The 20,835-nt window shown below is 39.9% G+C and overlaps 1 protein-coding gene and 1 long non-coding RNA gene across 5 annotated transcripts in view; one reads left to right on the plus strand and one right to left on the minus strand.

Moving 5' to 3' along the window:
* DMXL2 (Dmx like 2) overlaps nucleotides 1-14,049 on the plus strand; it is a 166,686-nt gene extending 152,637 nt beyond the window's left edge. For 2 of the 4 annotated variants that reach the window (XM_070797549.1, XM_070797547.1), the window contains 11 exons: nucleotides 2,676-2,738; nucleotides 3,532-3,618; nucleotides 3,702-3,823; nucleotides 4,994-5,132; nucleotides 5,801-5,861; nucleotides 5,996-6,123; nucleotides 7,758-7,835; nucleotides 9,174-9,265; nucleotides 10,229-10,281; nucleotides 11,697-11,914; nucleotides 12,592-14,049. In XM_070797549.1, the coding sequence (XP_070653650.1) occupies nucleotides 2,676-2,738; nucleotides 3,532-3,618; nucleotides 3,702-3,823; nucleotides 4,994-5,132; nucleotides 5,801-5,861; nucleotides 5,996-6,123; nucleotides 7,758-7,835; nucleotides 9,174-9,265; nucleotides 10,229-10,281; nucleotides 11,697-11,914; nucleotides 12,592-12,801 (1,251 nt within the window). In that variant the 3' untranslated portion in view covers nucleotides 12,802-14,049. The remainder of the gene's footprint in view (nucleotides 1-2,675; nucleotides 2,739-3,531; nucleotides 3,619-3,701; nucleotides 3,824-4,993; nucleotides 5,133-5,800; nucleotides 5,862-5,995; nucleotides 6,124-7,757; nucleotides 7,836-9,173; nucleotides 9,266-10,228; nucleotides 10,282-11,696; nucleotides 11,915-12,591) is intronic. The other 2 variants (XM_070797550.1, XM_070797548.1) reach the window with 1 other exon arrangement.
* Nucleotides 11,860-13,318, minus strand: LOC139185273 (uncharacterized). The gene is made up of 3 exons (XR_011568881.1): nucleotides 13,204-13,318; nucleotides 12,560-12,719; nucleotides 11,860-12,079 (listed from the first exon to the last, which is right to left on the minus strand). It is a non-coding gene; the product is annotated as an uncharacterized lncRNA (long non-coding RNA).
* Nucleotides 14,050-20,835: the final 6,786 nt, after the last annotated feature.

The raw sequence follows: 20,835 nt of genomic DNA on the forward strand, positions 1-20,835 counted from the left end.
AGAAAGTAGAACTGCCTCTCACGTGTTCCCCGTGCCTACGGCAGCAGAACTAGACTCACTCTTTTCACTAGTCATTCACTCACTTGGATGGCCATTGTGGTCAGTTCTGGTCAACAGTCATTTATTTTTTCTGTGGATTTAAAAATTATGTACTTAAGTGAGGAACTGGAGGAATGAAGTATAGGGATTCTTTTGTATCTTATAAGCTTTTTTTAATAACGAAAGACTCCAATGGTATGGAAATTATTGATGTAGGGTTTTGTTGAGGGAACCCCAGAGCTATATTCATTTCCTCTCATTTAATCTGTTGTTTACTGCATTTTCTATAGTGATACTGAGTCCAAATCCCATAAAGTAAGATATAGAAAGTCTAAGAAATAGATTTAAAAGATATTGCAATTTTAATTAGAGCTCTGTTATTCACAGAAAGCCAGTTCAAGCCAGTTTATTGAAGGATCAATTTTCTGAGTGTTAGTTCTTCAAATTATTGACTGATTTCTTGAAAGTATGCTTTAGTTGTTCATAAGGTTTCTGACAGTTTTGTTTTGTTGAATCATCAGAGCCTCAGAGTGCTGTGGGAAGCCAGGGTCAAGGTTGATCAGACCCTCAGTACTTGTCTTGCGATTCAGGATCTGCTGTTTCCTTTCTGGTTTCCCTCATTCTTAACAAAAGTTTCCCTGATTCTGCCCCTTACCTCCACTTCTCTATGTCCCTCCATCTCTGTGCTCTTGGAATCAGGAGCCCAAGCTGTATGTACTTTTCTGTTTTTCTACCAGAAGAGGCTCTCCAGGTACAGGGATGTGGGACAGACATAAATTGAACGTTTCTTAAAATGCTGCTTATGTAAGTGTTCGTTGGCTCCAGCATGGGAAGTACATTGCTGGGGGTTTACACGGAAGAATTTTTATCATGTACCCTTTTGTACCTTTGAATTTAAATTGTTGAATGAAATCAATATCTTGTTCGTGCTTTGTGTTCAGTCGCTCAGTTGTGTCTGACTCTCTGACTCCATGGAATAAAGCCCACCAGGCTCCCCTGTCCATGGAATTTCCCAGGCAAGAATACTGGAGTAGGTTGCCATTTCCTCCTTCAGGGGGTCTTCCCAACCCTGGACTGAACTCCCATTTCGTGTGTCTACTGCATTGGCAAGTGGTTCTTTATCACTGCTCCACCTGGGAAGCCCAGTGTCTTGTTCAGTACTGTCCAGTAGAACTTTCTGTGATGATGGAAATGTGTATCTGTTCTGTACAGTATAGTAGTCATCAGCCACATGTGGTTATTGAGCCACATGTGGTTATTGAGTTGAAATACAGCTAGTGTGATTGAGGAACTGAATTTTTAATTTTGTTTAAACAGCCACATGTGGTTAGTGGCTATTGTGTTGACTAGCACAGATCTGCTGAAAAAATGGTTTTCATTTATGAAAAAACATTATAAAAACAATGTTAAGGCTGTTAGGACGAAATAAAATTGGTAATTTAGTTCAGAAATATGCAAAATTTATTAAAACTACCCATATAATAAGAGTGGTTTATCTTTTTAGATTATTAAATAGGATATTGGTGGTCTATAGGTTTGGTAAATCTAGTGAATTAATTACCAAAATTGGCAAAATAATCCTAAGAATGCTAAAATTTTGGCTAATTTTTAAAAAATCACTTAATAAAAATAAAATTCTGAGAAATGCTGAAATTTTAGAATCACTAGAAGATATGTTTACTCACTGAGTATGTTAGAGACTACTCTACAGAACAAGTCTTTGTGAAATCGGTAAGTGTGGGAAGCTTAGCCTCTTGATTAAAGGTGGATAGGGTCTTCAGCAGTTGGCTTCTGCTGAGTCACCCTCTGCACACATGGTCCCATTCCTTCAGCGTCAGCTGCAGCAGCCCTCGGGCAGTCACAGAAGGCGTGGGGCGTTGGGCATGTTGGCTGAAAGAGAAGCAGGCACTTCAGGAAGTTTTGGTATTAGGAGGAATATGTTGCTGTGATGAAACCTTCAGCGGTTTCCACAGCAGAGCAGAAATACCACTTCTGATTGTAGGCATCCCTAATGGTCCCGTCATCAACCAGGAGCAAAGTTATTTGTGTGATTCCTTTCCCAAGCCTCAGCTCATCAAACATGTACTTGTAAGGAGAAAAATCCTAAGATTATGTGTAGTAAATGGTTGATGTGAATTTTAATCCTTGGATCTCTCTTCATGGATATATTCCTTCTGAGTAAGAATGAAATAATTATCAGTACTTTTAATCTGTGTTTAGAAAAAAAAAATTTTCATTTTTTACTTGAAATAAACCCCTATAAGGATAGGAATCTCTATAGTAGAGAATGCATCTGCTTGTATAAATAGGTTTTATTTTTCAAAATTTTGGGTTTTTTTGAGTTTACAGTTAGAACTTCCAAGTTATATAACTGACATACAAATAATGAATTTAATGAATTTTTATTTTCAAATTGCTTTTAAATGTATAATACATAAATTTTGCCTGTTTTGTGTTGTGTTTTATCTGATATCACATTTTACTCAGTTTAATTCTTAATGTTGTGCTGGTAAATTCATTTTTACCATCTTTAAGTGATGGAGTGTCCATTTCAATTTGAAGATTTTCTTTTTTTTTTTTTATAATTCCGTTTCATGCGTGTGTTTTGCATTTGTGACGATGTGGTGTTGTTTAAGTCTATAGAAGAACATGTGAAGCAGGTCAAACAAAACTGCGTAGCAGAAGATTGCCACATCAAGGTAGTATTCCATGCTCTCAAATTTAGCTCATTCTTTAAAGTTCAAGGAGCTAACCCCTCATCTCTGATACTAACCATGATCTGCCCAGCTGGCTAACTAGTCCGAGTGCTCACTGCTCCCACACACCTCAGTGGCACAGGGTAGGAGATGCTCCACTGTGTCAGGCTTGAGCTCTCTTGCAGTTGGTTCTTCTCCTTGTTGCTTCCTGTCCCGTCTTCACTTCTGTCCCTTTTCAAAATCTATTCTAAAGCGTGATTGTTTTATGCTTCCTCCTCCTTGCTTCTGCCTCTTGTTTCCTTCCTATCACCTTTGACTCTAAGCATAACACTTTCCTCTCATCCATCTCCTTCATTCCTTTATAACTGTTCTTCTCTCCAACTTCTTACTCCTATCTCATCACCCTTATTTAAAAATATATCATTTCTTACATGACTCCATCGTCTTTCTGTGTCTTTTTCTCTCACATTCTTGCTGCTATGTCTTTGTGCACTTTGGGAAGAGACAAGAGACACATTTTCCATTATAAACACTAATGAAAATTATGTTAGCTAATCTTTTGTGACAGTTACTCAATATCCTGTAATCAAATGGAAATTTTGTAATTGGGGTGATTACAGGGCATCAGAGAATCAAAGCTAGTTCCACATTTAATTACCAACACACTAAAATTACTGGTACCTTCTTTCTTGCTGCTGCTACATTTTCTTCTTGTCCTTTTAAGTTTTGTGGGACATATGTATATCTTTATAAAGCTGTGCTGTGACAACTAAAACTGCTGACATGTGTCTTGTAGGTTGAAGCAGATCTGGGCTATCCAGGTGGAAAGGCAAAAATCATTCATAAAGAGTCAGATATGATCATGGCATTTTCCATTAATAAGGTAAATGCTTCAGTTATTATGAAGAATGTAGTACTTTGATTTAGTGAAATTGCTCAGTTATTGACTCTGCCTTTGCTTTATAGGCGAACTGTAATGAAATTGTTTTGGCTTCAACACATGATGTACAAGAACTCGATATTACTTCTCTACTGGCCTGTCAATCATACATATGGATTGGAGAAGAATATGACAGAGAATCCAAAAGGTTTGCTTATCTTATATAGTCAATTTATTTTATTTAACACCAAAAACATTTTGCATGGGGTATAGTAGTCAATTTTAAATATAGCTTTCTTCAAAGAGTCTATTAAATGGTTATGCTTGTGATTTGAATTGTCTCGAAAACTATTTGTGTCTCTCTCCCTTCATTTGGGAAGGAGACAAACATAATTGGTTTAGCTGCCAATAAAGGCTCTCCTTTACTTCAGTATACAAAGTACTCCTACTTCTTCCATTAGACCCTGAGCTACTCCTAGGGTTTGAGTCAGAATAATCCTCAAAGCCTAATGCTAATTACTGACATTTAACTCCAAAGAAATGTCAGAAATTTACACAGTGATAAATAAATTTACCTGATTTGCATAATTACTGTAAAAAGCAGAATACACAAATATATTAAGTAGACTGAGTCATATTTACTAATTTTCAGTGTTTCTTCTTGCATATCTCCTTATAAGCATACCTTTTTTTTTTTTTAAGATAAAAATGTAGACAGCCTTACTTTTCAGTAAAACTCTGGACACTGCACCAAGAGTGCAGGAACACTTTCCTATTTTGGGGTGTCTCCTCCACGTTTGCCCTCCCTCTTCTTTTCTCCAGACTCTTGGAAATTTTATGTACTGGGAATGGTGCCAGGATAGCCTCTTCCACTGTTCTGGTTCTCGCTTGTTAGTATAGAATATAACTAAGTTGCAGTCATACTTCAGGGTAGATGGAACTGTGTTATATAACAATTAAAAATTAACATTTTAATGTGATAACTAATATCTCACTCTAGGAAAACTTTTAACTCCGATTTCTTCAAAATGTATGAATTTTATAAATGGGTATCTGTACTTGAAGAGAACATACAATCTTTTTCTATACAGGATAAAAAGCCAATCTGTGTTAAATACTTCAAAACAAACATTTGCTCTAATTTGTACAACAACAAAATTCCCCCAAACATTTAACTTACATTTTGCCTAAATGCAAAAAGTTAACCAGTACTAAAACTGGTGATGATTGGGACTTGTACCTAAGTTTTCCTCATGGATATTTATTCATTTTATTTTTTTAAAATAAAGACTGTCCTTTGGGAAGATAAAAAGGTCTGTAATTGGAATTTGTGTTGAAAAATGGAACTTTCACAGTAACACACGAATGTTTTCCACAGTTCAGATGATATTGATTATCGTGGTTCCACTACAACTCTTTATCAACCCACTGCAACCTCCTATTCAGCAAGTCAGGTGCATCCATCTTCCTCTCTGCCATGGCTGGGCAGTGGACAGACTAGCACTGGAGCGAGTGTGGTATGTCATTTACTATTAGGTATGGTTTCTGGATATGGACTCGCTCAAAAATAGGTGTAAGTCACTTTGACAGAAGAACGGTGGGCTGCAGAGCTGAGCCCTGGCCAGCAGTAGTAACCACAGTGACGCTAGCTAGCGTGATGTGAATATGTGACAGGTGCATGCTTGTTTTTTTCTCGTAACAACCTAGGTGATTTTCATTTTATAAATGAGCAAACTGAGAGGCACATGGTGGTAAACAGAGAAGGAAAGAATTCTTGTCTACTCTGTGTTTGAAAAGTGCACCAATGACATTATTGTTAATCATGGTAGTTAAGGGGTCCCATTCTCATGTTCTGCTCTGAAGACTCTGGAGATAGTTCTGATTGTCCTCAGGGACGGGCACTTGGAGGAGAGTTCCCTTTATCCCTAGATGAAGCCGCTCGGTGTCCTCACAGTCCACACAGACCAGGGCCAAGCCATCAAGTGACTGTGCTTCCCCAGCCTGTTCAGACAAGTGTCACGTATTTAGGGGGTCAGAAAATCCACAACAGGGTTTATTTAAGTAATAATCCAGTGTGAGAGAATAAATGTTATTAGAATTATAGAATTAGACGTGGCCTGAAGCATATCCTTCCTATCTCTTGTGTGATGCCACAATATAAATTCATTTTCATCTTCTTTTAAAGCTTATGAAAAGAAATCTCCATAATGTTAAAAGAATGACGTCACACCCAGTCCATCAGTACTGTAAGTGTTTTATTCATTGTCAAAGAACTGTGAGTGGCCGCTGTCATTTTGAAGCTGGCTTATAGAATTGGAAATATTGGAACCCTTTCCTAAGCATTATATCTTAAGTTTTTGCTTTTCCTCTTGTGTCTCAGATCTTACGGGTGCTCAGGATGGCAGTGTACGAATGTTTGAGTGGACACGACCTCAGCAGCTTATCTGTTTCCGCCAAGCCGGCAATGCAAGAGTCACCAGATTATATTTTAATTCACAGGGAAACAAGGTTAGTTCTAGGGGGTTACTACTAAATTCATCTGAAAATATTTGTGAATAAATGGCTAGTAAAGCTACATCTAAAAACAAATTCAGTCACTATAGATCTAAGCTTAGCAGGCAGTTTGGAATGGAAACAGTGAGAGATTTATTTTTGGGGGGGGGGCTCCAAAATCACTTCAGATGTTGGCAGCAGCCATTAAAGTAAAAGACACTTGCTCCTTGGAAGAAAAGCTGTGACCAACCTACACACCATATTAAAAAGCAGAGACATCACTTTGCTGACAAAGGTCTGTCTAGTCAAAGCTATGGTTTTTCCAGTAGTCATATATAGATGTGAGAGTTGGACTATAAAAAAAGCTGAATGCCGAAGAATTGATGCTTTTAAACTGTGGTGTTCGAGAAGACTCTTGAGTGTCTTTTGGACTGCAAAGAGATCCAGCCAGTCCAGCCTAAAGGAAATGAGTCCTGAATATTCATTGGAAGGACTGATGCTGAAACTCCAATACTTTGGCCACCTGATGCTAAGAATTGACTCATTTGAAAAGACCCTGATCCTGGGAAAGACTGAAGGTAGGAGAAGGGGATGACAGAGGATAAGATGGATGGCATCACCGACTCGATAGACATGAGCTTGAGCAAGGTCTGGAAGTTGGTAATGGACAGGGAAGCCTGGCGTGCTGTAGTCCATGGAGTCACAAAGGGTTGGATACAAATGAGCGACTGAACTGAGGCAGTTTGGTGTCTGTTTATATAGCCCTTTGGCTCTCAATAAGAGCATAAATCCACAGAATTTTGTGTGGATCAATTAATCATCCACTTACAGATACACTAAATATTCTGTGATTGTAAAGAATTCTGTTTCTGTTGCATGTGTTGATGGTACCCCTGTGTGAAGTCAGGCACCTGAGAGAAACCAGTTTTTTTTTTCCCCTAAATTATACTGTAGAAATTTGGAGTAAAGCAGTGAAATAGGCATGGAAAAGCCTTTAAAAGGTGGCAGGATATTTTCAGTACTTGGGGTTTCCTGAGACCAACCTAGATAGCATATTAAAAAGCAGAGACATTACTTTGCCAACAAAGGTCCGTCTAGTCAAGGCTGTGGTTTTTCTAGTGGTCATGTATGGATGTGAGAGTTGGACTGTGAAGAAGGCTGAGCGCTAAAGAATTGATGCTTTTGAACTGTGGTGTTGGAGAAGACTCTTGAGAGTCCCTTGGACTGCAAGGAGATCCAGTCAGTCCATTCTGAAGGAGATCAGCCCTGGGATTTCTTTAGTACTTTGGCCACCTCATGCAGAGAGTTCACTCATTGGAAAAGACCCTGATGCTGGGAGGGATTGGGGGCAGGAGGAGAAGGGGACGACAGAGGATGAGATGGCTGGATGGCATCATCTACTCAATGGACATGAGTTTGGGTCAACTCCGGGAGTTGATGATGGACAGGCCTGGCGTGCTGCGATTCATAGGGTCACAAAGAGTCGGACACAACTAGCGACTGAACTGACTGAGAACTACAGCAGCAGGAATGTACGTACAGGCAGGATGTTGGTAAAGTAGGACTGGGTGACTCTCCTTTTGATAAGTGATTTTACCTTTGACATGGCTACTCAGAAGCTGTATTTAATATTTACACTATTCTTACAGTGTGGTGTTGCGGATGGAGAGGGTTTTCTGAGTATCTGGCAAGTAAACCAAACTGCATCAAATCCTAAACCTTACGTGGTAAGTATCACTCAGTATTCCCGGGGTACATGCAGAGGCTGCCTTGTTTGTGAAGTGTTTGTTTCAGACAGCAGATCCTACTGGTAGATCTTTTGGGAAAGGGACCGCTCTGCAGGAACCACAGCCCAGCACCCACTGCCCTCATTCTAGGTCAAAATAACCAAAGACTTTGGTCATCCTTCAAGCTGTGAAAACCATTGTATTTGAAAATTTTTAGGGACCTTCCCTGTGTGTAGTACTATTTAAGACACATTTCTATTATACTTTTATCCATTTTGAAATCTCTAACTTCTTAATGATAGAATTTTATAGTGATTCATTTTAGGTACTATAATAAGAACCAGACAGTTCCATGCATGCCAGTTTGCTCCAGAATATTACTTACTAGATTTTAAAAGTGACTTCATCCATTAATCCAAATCCCGTTTCAGTCATTTGATGATGCAGATGAGCATGTCTGGAGATGTTTCTCTTAAATTAATACATTATAGACTGTGTCATAAAGTCTTTATGGAAGTGGAAGTGACCTTCAATCTACCCTCTGGCCTTTGTCATTTCTGTAATATACCAAAATAATTTCAAACAGAAAAATGTCTATTTTATTTTAAATACCCTGCTCCTCCTCCTGACTCCTCACCTCCAAGTTTCTGTTCTTCCACACCTGATACAAAAAGGAGAGTCATGTCTGTCTCAGTAAGTGGTTTGCTACTTACTGGAACATCCTGGAACAGCTCTGGAACATCCTCAGGCAGTCTTGGGCAACCTTAAACCTGTGGATTATTTTGCAGGACTACTTTTGACTTTGTTTTTTATTATTGCTCTTTACCTGGAGTGAAGGCAGGGCCCACAGAGGTGGTAAGGAAGCTAGGTATCTATATTAAGGTTACAGTTTGACTTGAGTCCTTCAGGTCTAAGACTAGATGGGCATGTAGGAGTTGTTCCTCTTTGGGTGGTGGCTGTTTGTTATGATTTAATATTATTAAAGCTTATTAAATGTATTTGAGATAAGCACTAAAATTGCCTGGACCCTTAATATAATTAAATTTCTTGCTTAAATTCATGTACTTGTTTTATCCCTTTGTTACATAATCTAAAAAAGTCACCTTTAATTCCATGTTTTTACCAACTTCTTTAAGTTTGATATTAGCCAAATAATGTGCAGATGACAGCAAATCCTATCATTTACTCTTTATTCTGGATTTTAAAAACTGTCTACAGCTTTTGCATGTAGTAAATGATTAGCAGAGCTGTGTGTGTGTGTGTGTGTGTGTGTGTGTGTGTGCTGTACCACATCTTACTGGGTTCTGAGATAACAGCAGCTGCACTTCGTTCCCACAGAGCTGGCAGTGCCACAGTAAAGCCACAAGTGACTTTGCATTTGTTACCTCTTCAAGTCTAGTTGCCACATCTGGACACTCCAATGATAATAGGTGGGTTGACAAAGATGCAAACCAGAAATAAGCCTATTTTAGGCAGAAAGGCACTCTTGCTAGAAAGTATGCTATGCTAAGTCACTTCAGTCGTTTCCGACTCTGTGCGACCCCATAGACGGCAGCCCACCAGGCTCCCCCATCCCTGGGATTCTCCAGGCAAGAACACTGGAGTGGGCTGCCATGTCCTTCTCCAATGCATGAAAGTGAAGTTGCTCAGTCATGTCCGACTCTTAGCGACCCCATGGATTGCAGCCTAACAGGCTCCTCCGTCCATGGCATTTTCCAAGCAAGAGGTACTGGAGTGGGGTGCCGTTACCTTCTCCAGAAAGTATGGATTTCTATATTTAGTCAGGTTTTACAACCTCAGAAATACAAAAACTGTTACAAATTCTTTTAAGCAGTTTTCCTTATCAGAAAGAGGCAAAAATTACTCCCAATGTAATCTACTAATAAGTATGTGGAATTTTTTTTTAACCGGTGTTAAATACTGGTAGATTTTTGAGACTCTAGCACAGAGTCGGACACGACTGAAGCGACTTAGCAGCATTCTCAACATTTTCTTTGCCTTCGATTGTTTTCATTGACAGCATGTGCCCATGAATGATACCTCTCATTTCCCTGTGGTGTTGATGCCCAGGGATAGAGAAGCATCTCTTCTACTCAGGAAATAATGTCTCATTTTCCCTGGAGTAATAATGGAAAAGAGAGAGGGCCAGGAGATGAGATGGGGACGAGTCAGGTGGGACCCATGTGAGACACAGAACCCTGTAGTTTGAAAAGGATAGACTCTTAGAAGTGATATATCCTCAGTCCTAACCTCTACTACCCTCGTCCTAGTTGAGAATCACTGCTTTATAAATGTAAGTGAACCAAAAAACCGTAAGACTCAATAAGTAAAAATACTTGATGTAAATCCCAGTGATGATTTAGAACAACTTGTCTATGATGTATTTTTATTAGAAATGTATGCCTCTGGGACACATTGATAACACCTGGAAACAGCCTCATTCATGGTGAGTCAACTCTTCGATTTTCATTATGCTGTGAAAGAGTGCTTTCCTGGTTTTAACTAGTAAATTCAGTGTGTACAGTTTGTTCATGGGTTAAAAATGGAGAAATGTATAGAATGAATAAAATTCTAAAAGTTAATTGGAATGCTGGCTGGCTTGCTGAGGTAAATATGTATGGACTCAGACATCCAGCTAGGCTCGAGTAATCTTTGTGTTGTATTCCCTTCGGAATATATGGTATGGGGAGTGGTGCTAGTGGTAAAGGACCCACCTGCCAGTGCAGCAGTCACAGGAGACAAGAGTGCGATGCCTGGGTTGGGAAGGTCCCCTGAAGGAGGTCATGGCAATCCACTCCAGTATTCTTGCCTGTGGGATCCCACGGACAGAGGAGCCTGTGGGCTTCAGTCCATATGGTTCCAGAGTCAAGGCTGCTGAAGGAGTTAGTGGCAAAGTATTTATTGAGCTCAGCAGAAATGAGATCATATTTTAAAGAATTAAACCTAACCATAAAATGAAAGTCAACCTTATGATGAATTAGAAATATGAACAATGCCAATTGAACATTATTCCTTTTGTGACAGCGTTTCCAGATTGCCATCCTAAAGATCAGTTTTCCACACGATACCACCAAAAATGCTCAAAGCTCTAGTAAGTTTTGAGTTAAACAAAGCTAGGTGGACTTAAAGATTTCTTTTATGATGAAGAGGTATTATTTGAGAGATGTAATTTTCAATTTTGATTGAAAAATTGTTTTGGTGAATAATTATTAACATCTTTTAAATTAATATTAAGGCTTTAATCATATTAGAATGCAGAGAGTCCCAGGAAGGATAGCTTCTTAATTTGTAGCTGGCAGTTTTCACACTAGTGTAGTTTTAATTACTTCATTAGGAAGAATAGTTGATTTACAGTGTTTTTGAAGTATAGTTGATTTACAATGTTAATTTCTGCTATATAACAAAGAGATTCAGTTGTACATACATTCTTTTCCATTATGGTTTATCACAGGATATTAAATATGGTTTTCTGTCTCTAGACAGTTTTTGATAAGGCTTTATGTATAGACAGGGACTGTGAAAGGGTAAATACTTGTTGTCATTGGTGGGTGTTAGTAAAGACATCGAGTATCACTGAGAAGCTTGTTCTCCTCTGCATTTTGGCTTCTGCATTCTTAGGAGACAGTATAGCTTAGTTAGGGCTTAAATTTCCTGTGTATATGTGTGTTTTCATACTAAGGTTATGAATAAGAAGTTTTTTTTCTGTCAGCGCTTGCAATCTTTTTACTTTGATCATGATTATAGAAATTTAGAAGGGAAACTGTGACAGTAATTTCTGTATTACTGAAATGTGTATTTAAAAATTACCAGCAGTACCAAAGTAGACATGGTTTGGGAAAGGCTCTTGATGTTTCTCTCCAGGTTTCACATGCCACGATCATGGTGCCACGGTGCTTCAGTATGCACCAAAACAGCAACTCCTCATATCTGGAGGCAGGAAAGGATATATCTGCATTTTTGACATCAGGCAGAGACAGCTCATGCACACATTCCAGGCGCATGACTCTGCTATTAAGGCACTGGCTCTCGACCCCTGTGAGGAATATTTTACTACAGGTTCAGCAGAGGGTAACATCAAGGTGAGTCATTATATGAGAGATGTGCAAATGTGCTATTATGTTTATCTTCTGTCAAGGCTGATTGGGAAGGGGAACCAAAGCAAAAAACTAACCACCCTCTTTGTGCGAACACCGTCTGTCTCTTGCTTCCTTCCTTCCTTCTTTCCGTGTGGTTCTTGTTAGGACCTAGAAAACCAGATGAACTCAGTATACTCTCAGGTCATAAAAAGCTTTAAAGAACTCTATGTGTTTAATTAACGCATGGAGTTTCTGGGGACCTCCTCCCCTCTCCCCACCTCTGTCTCCAGTCCCTGACTCTATTTTGCACAGTTGGGGTTTCCAGATAAGTGAGGCAGTACTGTTCTTTTATACTGCCCCAGGGCCAAAGCTTAGTATGTCAGGAATGTACTTAATTGAACTAGAGATGGGGTTATATATGGTTAATATGAAACAAGAGGATGTGAAAAAAAGGAATTTGAAAGAAGGTACAGGGAACTGTAAAGATAGTAAATGGCCCTGTGAGTGGTGTTATTTCTAATTAAATAAGCTGTTGGGAAAGAGGTAGTTAAGGGGAAGGTTGGGCTTTAAAGAGGTCATTTGGGCTGGGAGAACACAAGTGAAGGCCTTGTTTTTGAAAGTTTCTCATCTCTTTCTTAAAAGACTTACAGTTTTTGTTTTCACGGTTTCCTCTAAACTAGGTTTGGAGATTGACAGGCCATGGCCTAATTCATTCATTTAAAAATGAACACGCTAAACAGTCCATATTCAGGAACCTGGGGGCTGGAGTCATGCAGATCAACATCACCCAGGGCAACCGGATCTTCTCCTGTGGGGCAGACGGGACATTGAAAACCAGGGTTTTGCCCAGTGCTTTTAACATCCCTCATAGAATTCTTGACATTCTGTAGGCTTAAAGGTTGGGGCTTTATTTTTATAAACACTTCAGTTAAAAACACCCTGCAGAAATTGTTAGGCATTTCTGCTTTCCAAGCAGTTGTTTACCCACTGAAAACAATACAGAGAATCTCTGTGTAGAATCTGATCAAAGGTGAGTGTTAGGCCGCGTTGTGCCTATGTGGGCTGGTAGAATGACTGTGCATGTAACCTTTATCATGCTGACAATATTTAAATAAAGCAAAACCTAGTATTGTATGAAGGGTAGCTATTCTTTACAGCATTTAGCAAACCTGACTCAGAAAACAATCAAGGTTAGAAGTTAGCCTGTAACTAAGTTATAATAATGAGAAGGACGTTTATACCAAATCTAGGAAGAAAATGTTGCTGTTTCAGGTTTTTCTTCCTATTCTTACCACGATTGTAGCATGCCTGCAGTCTCCTTTGTTGAATGAAGAACAGTCATAAGGAGTTAGAAGCTCCAGGTCACCAGAAACACTCTAAGCTTTGGAGCCCCGTGCAGTGACTTGTTCTCTGCTGTGAGAGGTGTTTCCCATTCTTTTCCTGCTGAATATTTTTCCTGTTAGTGTTTATACTGAGCTAGTACTGTAATTTGCAAATGAGTGCAAATTTAAATGCAATGTTTTCCTCACAGTTTGCACATTCACATTTTTTGGACTGCTAGTTTTTCTATTTAAATATTTGCCTTCATGTTAGGAATGTAATAGTTGGACATGACATTTTTGTAGTTAACCAAACCATACCAAGTTAATATTTCTTTTTTTAGTCCAGTTTAGTACTTTTTCTTTTCACTATTTAAGGTTAAACACTCACAACATTTGAAGGCTATGTTGAAACTACACCAGTAGAGCATTTCATATTATAATTAAAATGAATGTTAGGCTTTTTGTGGCCAATTAATAGTTGATGAGATTGGTGATATTATTTATTATCACAGCCTATTGTATAAACTATGCAGAGTTAAATATTATTTGCTTGAAAAATATTAGCCAATGTTGTCATATTTTGATGTACTTCTTGGTTATGACCAAAAATATGTTCTTGAAATATTGAAACCAGTGTCTGTGTGTTTAAATGTTTACCAGCAAATTGTCTCATCATGTTAATGAGAATGTTTAATGCCTGTGCAGTAAATAGTAAAATATAATGGCATCAAAGCACCTTTCTCTGAGGGCAGTGTGGTATTTAGGCTGTGAAATACATATGTAAAAGAAAAATAAATGTTATTTGTTAGAGTTTTATCTCAGTTTGGTGTGGCATTCTTTGATAATAACAGTTGAGATCATTTTAACTTTAATAAAACTTAACTATTGGAAAATTCTTAAGATATTGGGCAGTTCATTCATTTACAAATATTTATGAGTGCCTTCTATATGAGAAGCCATTTTAGGAAACGGGATACAGAGGTGACCAGACAGAAGGCACGCAATGTTGGGATTCAGTAGGGTAAGAACATTACTTTATCTTCTTGTTGATCGAAGTTAGAGTGCATTTTGGTGTCCACACTGGTGAAGGAGCTAAGCTGGGGATGGTGCTCATGTGGACTGGTGAAGAAAAGGGAGGATGCCTAAATACTTAGGAACACAAACGCGACAAAAATGATAAGCATACACATACACTTACTGGGGCTTTCCCCAGTGGCTAAGCAGGTAAAGAATCTGCCTGCAACGCAGGAGACAAGTGTGTGATCCATGGGTCAGGAAGATCCCCTGGAGGAGGAAATGGCAACCTGCTCCAGTATTCTTGCCTGGAAAATCCTAGGGACAAAGGAGTTTGGCAGGCGGCAGTTCATGGGGTCACAAAAGAGCCGGACATGACTGAGCATGCACATACACTTACCTCAGTTCTGCATACAGTAACTTCTATGTGTTGCATTCTCTCCATCACTGTATGTATTATACTAAAATAGTACCTGGTGATTTGATCAGTCTAAGATAATAGAATTTTTCAAAATTGTAGATGATTTACAATACTGTTAGGTATGTAACAAAGTGATTCAGTTATATATATTTTTCCAGTTCTTTTCCATTATATTGAATGCAGTTCTCTGTGCTATACAGTAAATCCTTGTTTATCTATTTTATATATAGTGGTGTGTATCTGTTAATCCCATACTCCTGATTTATCCCCCATACCACCTTTCCCCTTTGGTAACCATAAGTTTGTTTTCTATGTCTGTAAGTCTGTTTCTGTTTTGTAAATAAGTTCATTTGTATTTTTTTTTATAGATTCCACATATAAATGATATCATTTGTCTTTCTCTGAAGGTTTACTTAGTATGAAAATCTGGAGGTCTATGGGCTTCCCTGGTGGCTCAGAGGTTAAAGCGTCTGCCTGCAATGCAGGAGACCTGGGTTTGATCCCTGGGTCAGGAAGATCCCCTGGAGAAGGAAATGGCAACCCACTCCAGTACTCTTGCCTGGAGAATCCCATGGATGGAGGAGTCTGGTGGGCTACAGTCCATGGGGTCGCAGAGTCGGACATGACTAAGCGACTTCACTTTCACTTTCATCCATATTACTGCAAATGAACTCTGGGAGCTGGTGATGGACAGGGGGGCCTGGCATGCTGCACTTCATGGGGTTGCAGAGTCGGACATGACTGAGTGACTGAACTGAACTGATCCATATTACTGCAAATGGCAGCATTTCATTCTTTTTAATAGCTGCATAGTATTCCATTTTATATATATATATATATATATATATACATATATATATATACACACACACACACACACATATCTTCTTTATCCATTCAGCTGTTGTAAACAGTGCTGCTATGAACACTGGGTGCATGTATTTTCAAATTAGAGTTTTCATCTTTTCTGGATATATGCCCAGGAGTGGGATTGCAGGATCATATATGCTAAATCTAGTTTTAGTTTGTTTTTGAGGAACCTCCATACTGTTTTCCATAATGGCTGCTGGAATTTACATTCCAGCCCAACAGTGTAGGAGGGTTCCCGTTTCTCCACAGCCTCTCCAGCGCTTATTGTTTGTTGATTTTTGATGATGGCCATTCTGATGTTCATGAAGTGATACTACTCCTGGGCATATATCCAGAGAAGACTATAACTCAAAAAGGTACATACATACCAGTGTACATTACAGCACTGTTTCACAACAGCCAGAACTTGGAGGCAACCTAAATGTTCATCAAAAGATGGCTAAAGAAGATGTGGTGTGTGTTATATATATATTACACACACACACATGTACACACAACAGAATATTATGCAGCCATAAGCAAAAAAAACCAAAATGCATTTGCAGCAACATGGATGGACCGAGAGATTGTTACACTGAATGAAATCAGAGAAAGATAAATAGCATATGATATTGTTTTCATGAGGAATCTAAAAAAGGATACAAGTGAACTTATTTAACACAACAGAAGTAGAGTTACAGATATAGTAAACCAACTTATGGTTACCAGGGGGGTAAGGGAAGGTAGGGATAAGTTGGAAGATTGGGACTGACATATACACAATACTATATATAAAATATCAGAGAAGACAATGGCACCCCACTCCAATACTCTTGCCTAGAAAATCGCATGGACAGAGGAGCCTGGTGGGCTGCAGTCCATGGGGTCGCTAAGAGTCGGACACGACGGGGTGACTTCACTTTCACTTGCATGCATTGGAGAAAGAAATGGCAGCCCACTCCAGTGTTCTTGCCTGGAGAATCCCAGGGACAGGGGAGCCTGGTGGGCTGCCGTCTGTGGGGTTGCATAGAGTTGGATACGACTGAAGCGACTTAGCAGCATATATAAAACATAAGGACCAACTGTATAGTACAGAGAACTCTACTCAATACTCTAATGGCCTATATGGGAAAAGAATCTAAAAAAGTGAATGTATTTTACTTGTTCTGAAATCTATTTTGTCTGAAATTAACATAGCTATTTTAGTTTTCTTTTGATTCATGTTAGCATAGTTTACCTTTTTCCATTTCTTTACTTTTAATCTGTGTCTTTAAAGTAGGTGTTGGGTCTTGGGTTTTGTTGTGGTTTTTTTTTTTTTAATCCTGACTGTCTTTTACTGGTATATTTAGATCATTTACATTTAAAGTGATTATTGATAAGAACATGGTAAATATTAATACAGCTATAACTGTTTTCTCTTTGTTGCACTTTAAAAAAATCTTTTCTGCCTTCTCTGGTGTTAGTTGAGCATTTAATATGATTCAACTTTATCTTCTCTTATTAAATCTATTATACTTCTGTAACAGGAGTGTAAGTGGCTGCTCTAAAATTTTTCTTATACATTTGCCACAGACTTAAGTTACTTTCAGGTAACATTATACTGCTTCATAGATAGTGCAGGTATACTATACTGTTCCCAGTTCCTCTCTGCCGCTTCTGTAACGTTGCTGTCATTCACTTCCATTTTCCATCATCTTAGTACATTGTCTCTGTTATTACCTTTAACAGTTACATATGGAAATCAGTTGTGAGTAAAAAAAATATGATCTTACCTACATTTATTTCTTCTATTTCTTTTCCATTCTTTATGCAGATATCAGTTTCTGATCCATATAATTTTCTATCTCTTGAAGAACTTTAACCATTTCTTGCAAGGCAGACCTGTTAGTGAGATTTCCACAGTTTTTGTTGGTCTGAAAGACAAAAAAATCCAGTATAATTCTTTTCCTTGCTTCTTTCTTTTTTTTTTTTTCTTTTTTCTCTGTACCACGTGGCTGGTGGGATTTTAGTTCCGTGGCCAGGGATTGAACTCAGGCCATAGCAGTGAAAACATCAATGCTAAAACCCCCAAAACAAACCCATGAGGCATTGTTTCTATTGTTAGTGATAAATAGCTTTCAGAATCCCTGTTTTATAGGTAAGACAGTTGAGACTCAAACTCTGCAATGTAAGAATTCAAATGAGTTTCACTCCTCAGTTCAAACCCACACAGCCCTACACTGTTTTGTAAATATTGCCCTCAGTTCAGTTCAGTTGCTCAGTCATGTCCGACTCCTTGTGACCCCATGAATCGCAGCACGCCAGGCCTCCCTGTCCATCACCAACTCCCGGAGCTTACTCAAATTTGTGTCCATCAAGTCGGCGATGCCATCCAGCCATCTCATCCTCTGTCGTCCCCTTCTTCTCCTGCCCCCAATCCCTCCCAGCATCAGAGTCTTTTCCAATGACTCAGCTCTTCACATGAGGTGGCCAAAGTATTGGAGTTTCAGCTTTAGCATTAGTCCTTCCAATGAACACCCAGGACTGATCTCCTTTAGATTCATGGACCTAACATTCCAGGTTCCTATGCAGTAGTGCTCTTTACAGCATCGGACCTTGCTTCTATCACCAGTCACATCCACAGCTGGGTATTGTTTTTGCTTTGGCTCCATCCCTTCATTCTTTCTGAAGTTATTTCTCCACTGATCTCCAGTAGCATATTGGGCACCTACCGACCTGGGGAGTTCCTCTTTCAGTATCCTATCATTTTGCCTTTTCATACTGTTCATGGGGTTCTCAAGGCAAAAATACTGAAATGGTTTGCCATTCCTTTCTCCAGTGGACCACATTCTGTCAGACCTCTCCACCATGACCCGCCCGTCTTGGGTAGCCCCACATGGCATAGCTTAGTTTCACTGAGTTAGAGAAGGCTGTGGTCTGTGTGATCAGATTGACTAGTTTTCTGTGATGATGGTTTCAGTGTGTCTGCCCTCTGATGCCCTCTCGCAACACCTGGGTTTCTCTACAGATATCTAAATACTTCTCACAGATTCCCATGGACTCTCTGAGAAACATATGGTAGGCATATTACTGATACTAGATATGTCTTTGGACTTCATGGTGGATTCTTCAACTTAAGCTACACACACACACCCACACACACACACCCCCCCCAAGTTAAGGGAGTTAAGAGTATGCAGGCTAACACAAAGAGCAAGAGGAAATAAGCTTGTGAGAGACTCTTATCCAGTCCCTAAAGGAAAACTGCCTCAGGCTACCTGTATAGGACAGGATGTGTTGTATGTCTGTCAGTCACGCAGTTGTGTCCAGCTCTTTTTGACCCCATGAACTGCAGCACACTAGGCTTCCATGTCCAGCCCCTTTGATGAGGCCAGGGATCTGATTAGTCTGGTGGTCTGGCATGTAAAGCACCGTGGGAAGTCACAGAGAGAACAAGACTGAGAAGTTTGCCTCGGGCATATTCCACTCAAATTCAAACCTAGGAATCTAGCTTTGGCTAAGGCTCTGTTTGACCCAGGAACCTGAGGTGGGCAGGAATCATCCTGTAACCTTGTGGACACTACCTGTAAGTATAATGGCACCACACTTGCTTAGGGCACCCGTAAGTCACAAGGCTTAGGGAGTTGTGAACGATAACCACTGTTCTTAGGACCTGTCCTGTGGCAGGTATTGCAGAGATATATTCCAAACACCTTGGACTTTCAGGTGGCCAACCTCACAGGTATATTTTCCAACACACACTGGAAGGAACAACAAAAATCACATAATACCACACTTAGGGCAAAAAGACTCAAGATCCCTGATTCCTGAAGGAATACCAATCAAAGGGACAAGGAGACATCAAATCCACCAGGCAAATTAGGTGTCGTCACAAGGCTACAGGCACTAAATGCGGGAGAGGGGCTGGAGCAAAGGGAGCCCCCGACACTGTCGGTGTGAAGGACTGGCAACTCCCAGAAAAATGGACAGTCTTCGAATGCCTGCCAAAAAGTTCTCAAGAGAGACTAAGCCTAGGCGCTGACATTCCCAGCCCTGGGCGTAAACCCCTAGAAACCTATCATTCAGAAAGAGACGTGCACATCCACGAGCACTGCAGTAATATTCACAGGAACCAAGACAGAGAAACAGCAAAATCCCCACCGATACGTTAGAGCTTCAACAAGATGTGCCGCCTATAAGGGACGGACTATTACTTGGCCAGAGAAAACCCCACTGAGAGATGGGGATGTTATTCCCCTGGAAGCCACGGGGATGGAAATTGAAGGATCCTATGCTCCAGAGACTCAGCCAGACAGAGGAAGACCACAGGGCCCATGATGTCCCCCTCTGGACTGAAGAAAAATAAACGAAGGATCAAATTTATACCCCAAAGAGAGACCCTGAGAAAGTTCTATCTCGTACCAAGGGAACCAGAAAAAAAAAAAAAGACAAATCCAGAAGTGAAGGGGGTAGGGATGAATTAGGGGGTCCAGGCTAGCAGAAATAGAGGACTCGGTATCCATCATAGATAATCCACCAGAATTACCAGCTTTTACTTTCTTCTTTCTTTTGTTTTTCACATACACACAGAAGTTTCTACCTCTGACCCGACCACAGAAATGGCAGTCTCTAAAGGTAATCCACAGAGGTAGTCTCTTTGCTTCCTCATATACACTGAAAACTGGGTCAGACATAGATAATCCACAAGGACCTTATGCTCAGCAGGGGGCATGACCTTCTGCAAGAAGCTCTGTGACAAAAAAAACCCAGAAACATAGATACAGCCTATAGTTATCATCATACCTGTATCAGAGGTCTGTACACTGACAACAAGCACAGAACAACCAATCGACTATACAACATGGGCATGATGTCAAAGGAAAAGAAAGAAAAGCAATTCCAACTGTATCCCCTTGAACCTACTTTATTTGACGTTTCTCCTATACCAGGAGTCTACTCAAGCTTGTGTCCCAGGTTGGGACAGGGTGAGGTCGAGACAGCCTGGCAGTGTGCCCTTCCTGAGACCCCTTTTCAACCTCTAGTGCCTGCTCGGCTCTGGCTGGGACCGGAGTCTGGAGTGGAATCAAGGCCTGGAGGATCTTGGGAGCAATTGTCAACTGACCTCCACCCTCTCCTGGTGCTAAGGTTCCCAGCTCAAGCTTCCTTCCTGAGAGTGCAGCTTCCTAGGCACTTTGGTGTCTAGATCTGGGCGCTCTGGACCTGTTGGGATTAGTTAAAATGTGGGAGAGTATAGCTTTAAGGAGAGGAAGCTGTGGGACTCAAGCCCCTAGGTGTTTGCTCAGACACATTGCACTGGAAGGTGCAGCCCAGGAACCTGA

Source organism: Bos indicus, chromosome 10, assembly GCF_029378745.1.
Source record: "Bos indicus isolate NIAB-ARS_2022 breed Sahiwal x Tharparkar chromosome 10, NIAB-ARS_B.indTharparkar_mat_pri_1.0, whole genome shotgun sequence".
Taxonomy (NCBI): Eukaryota; Metazoa; Chordata; class Mammalia; order Artiodactyla; family Bovidae; genus Bos; species Bos indicus.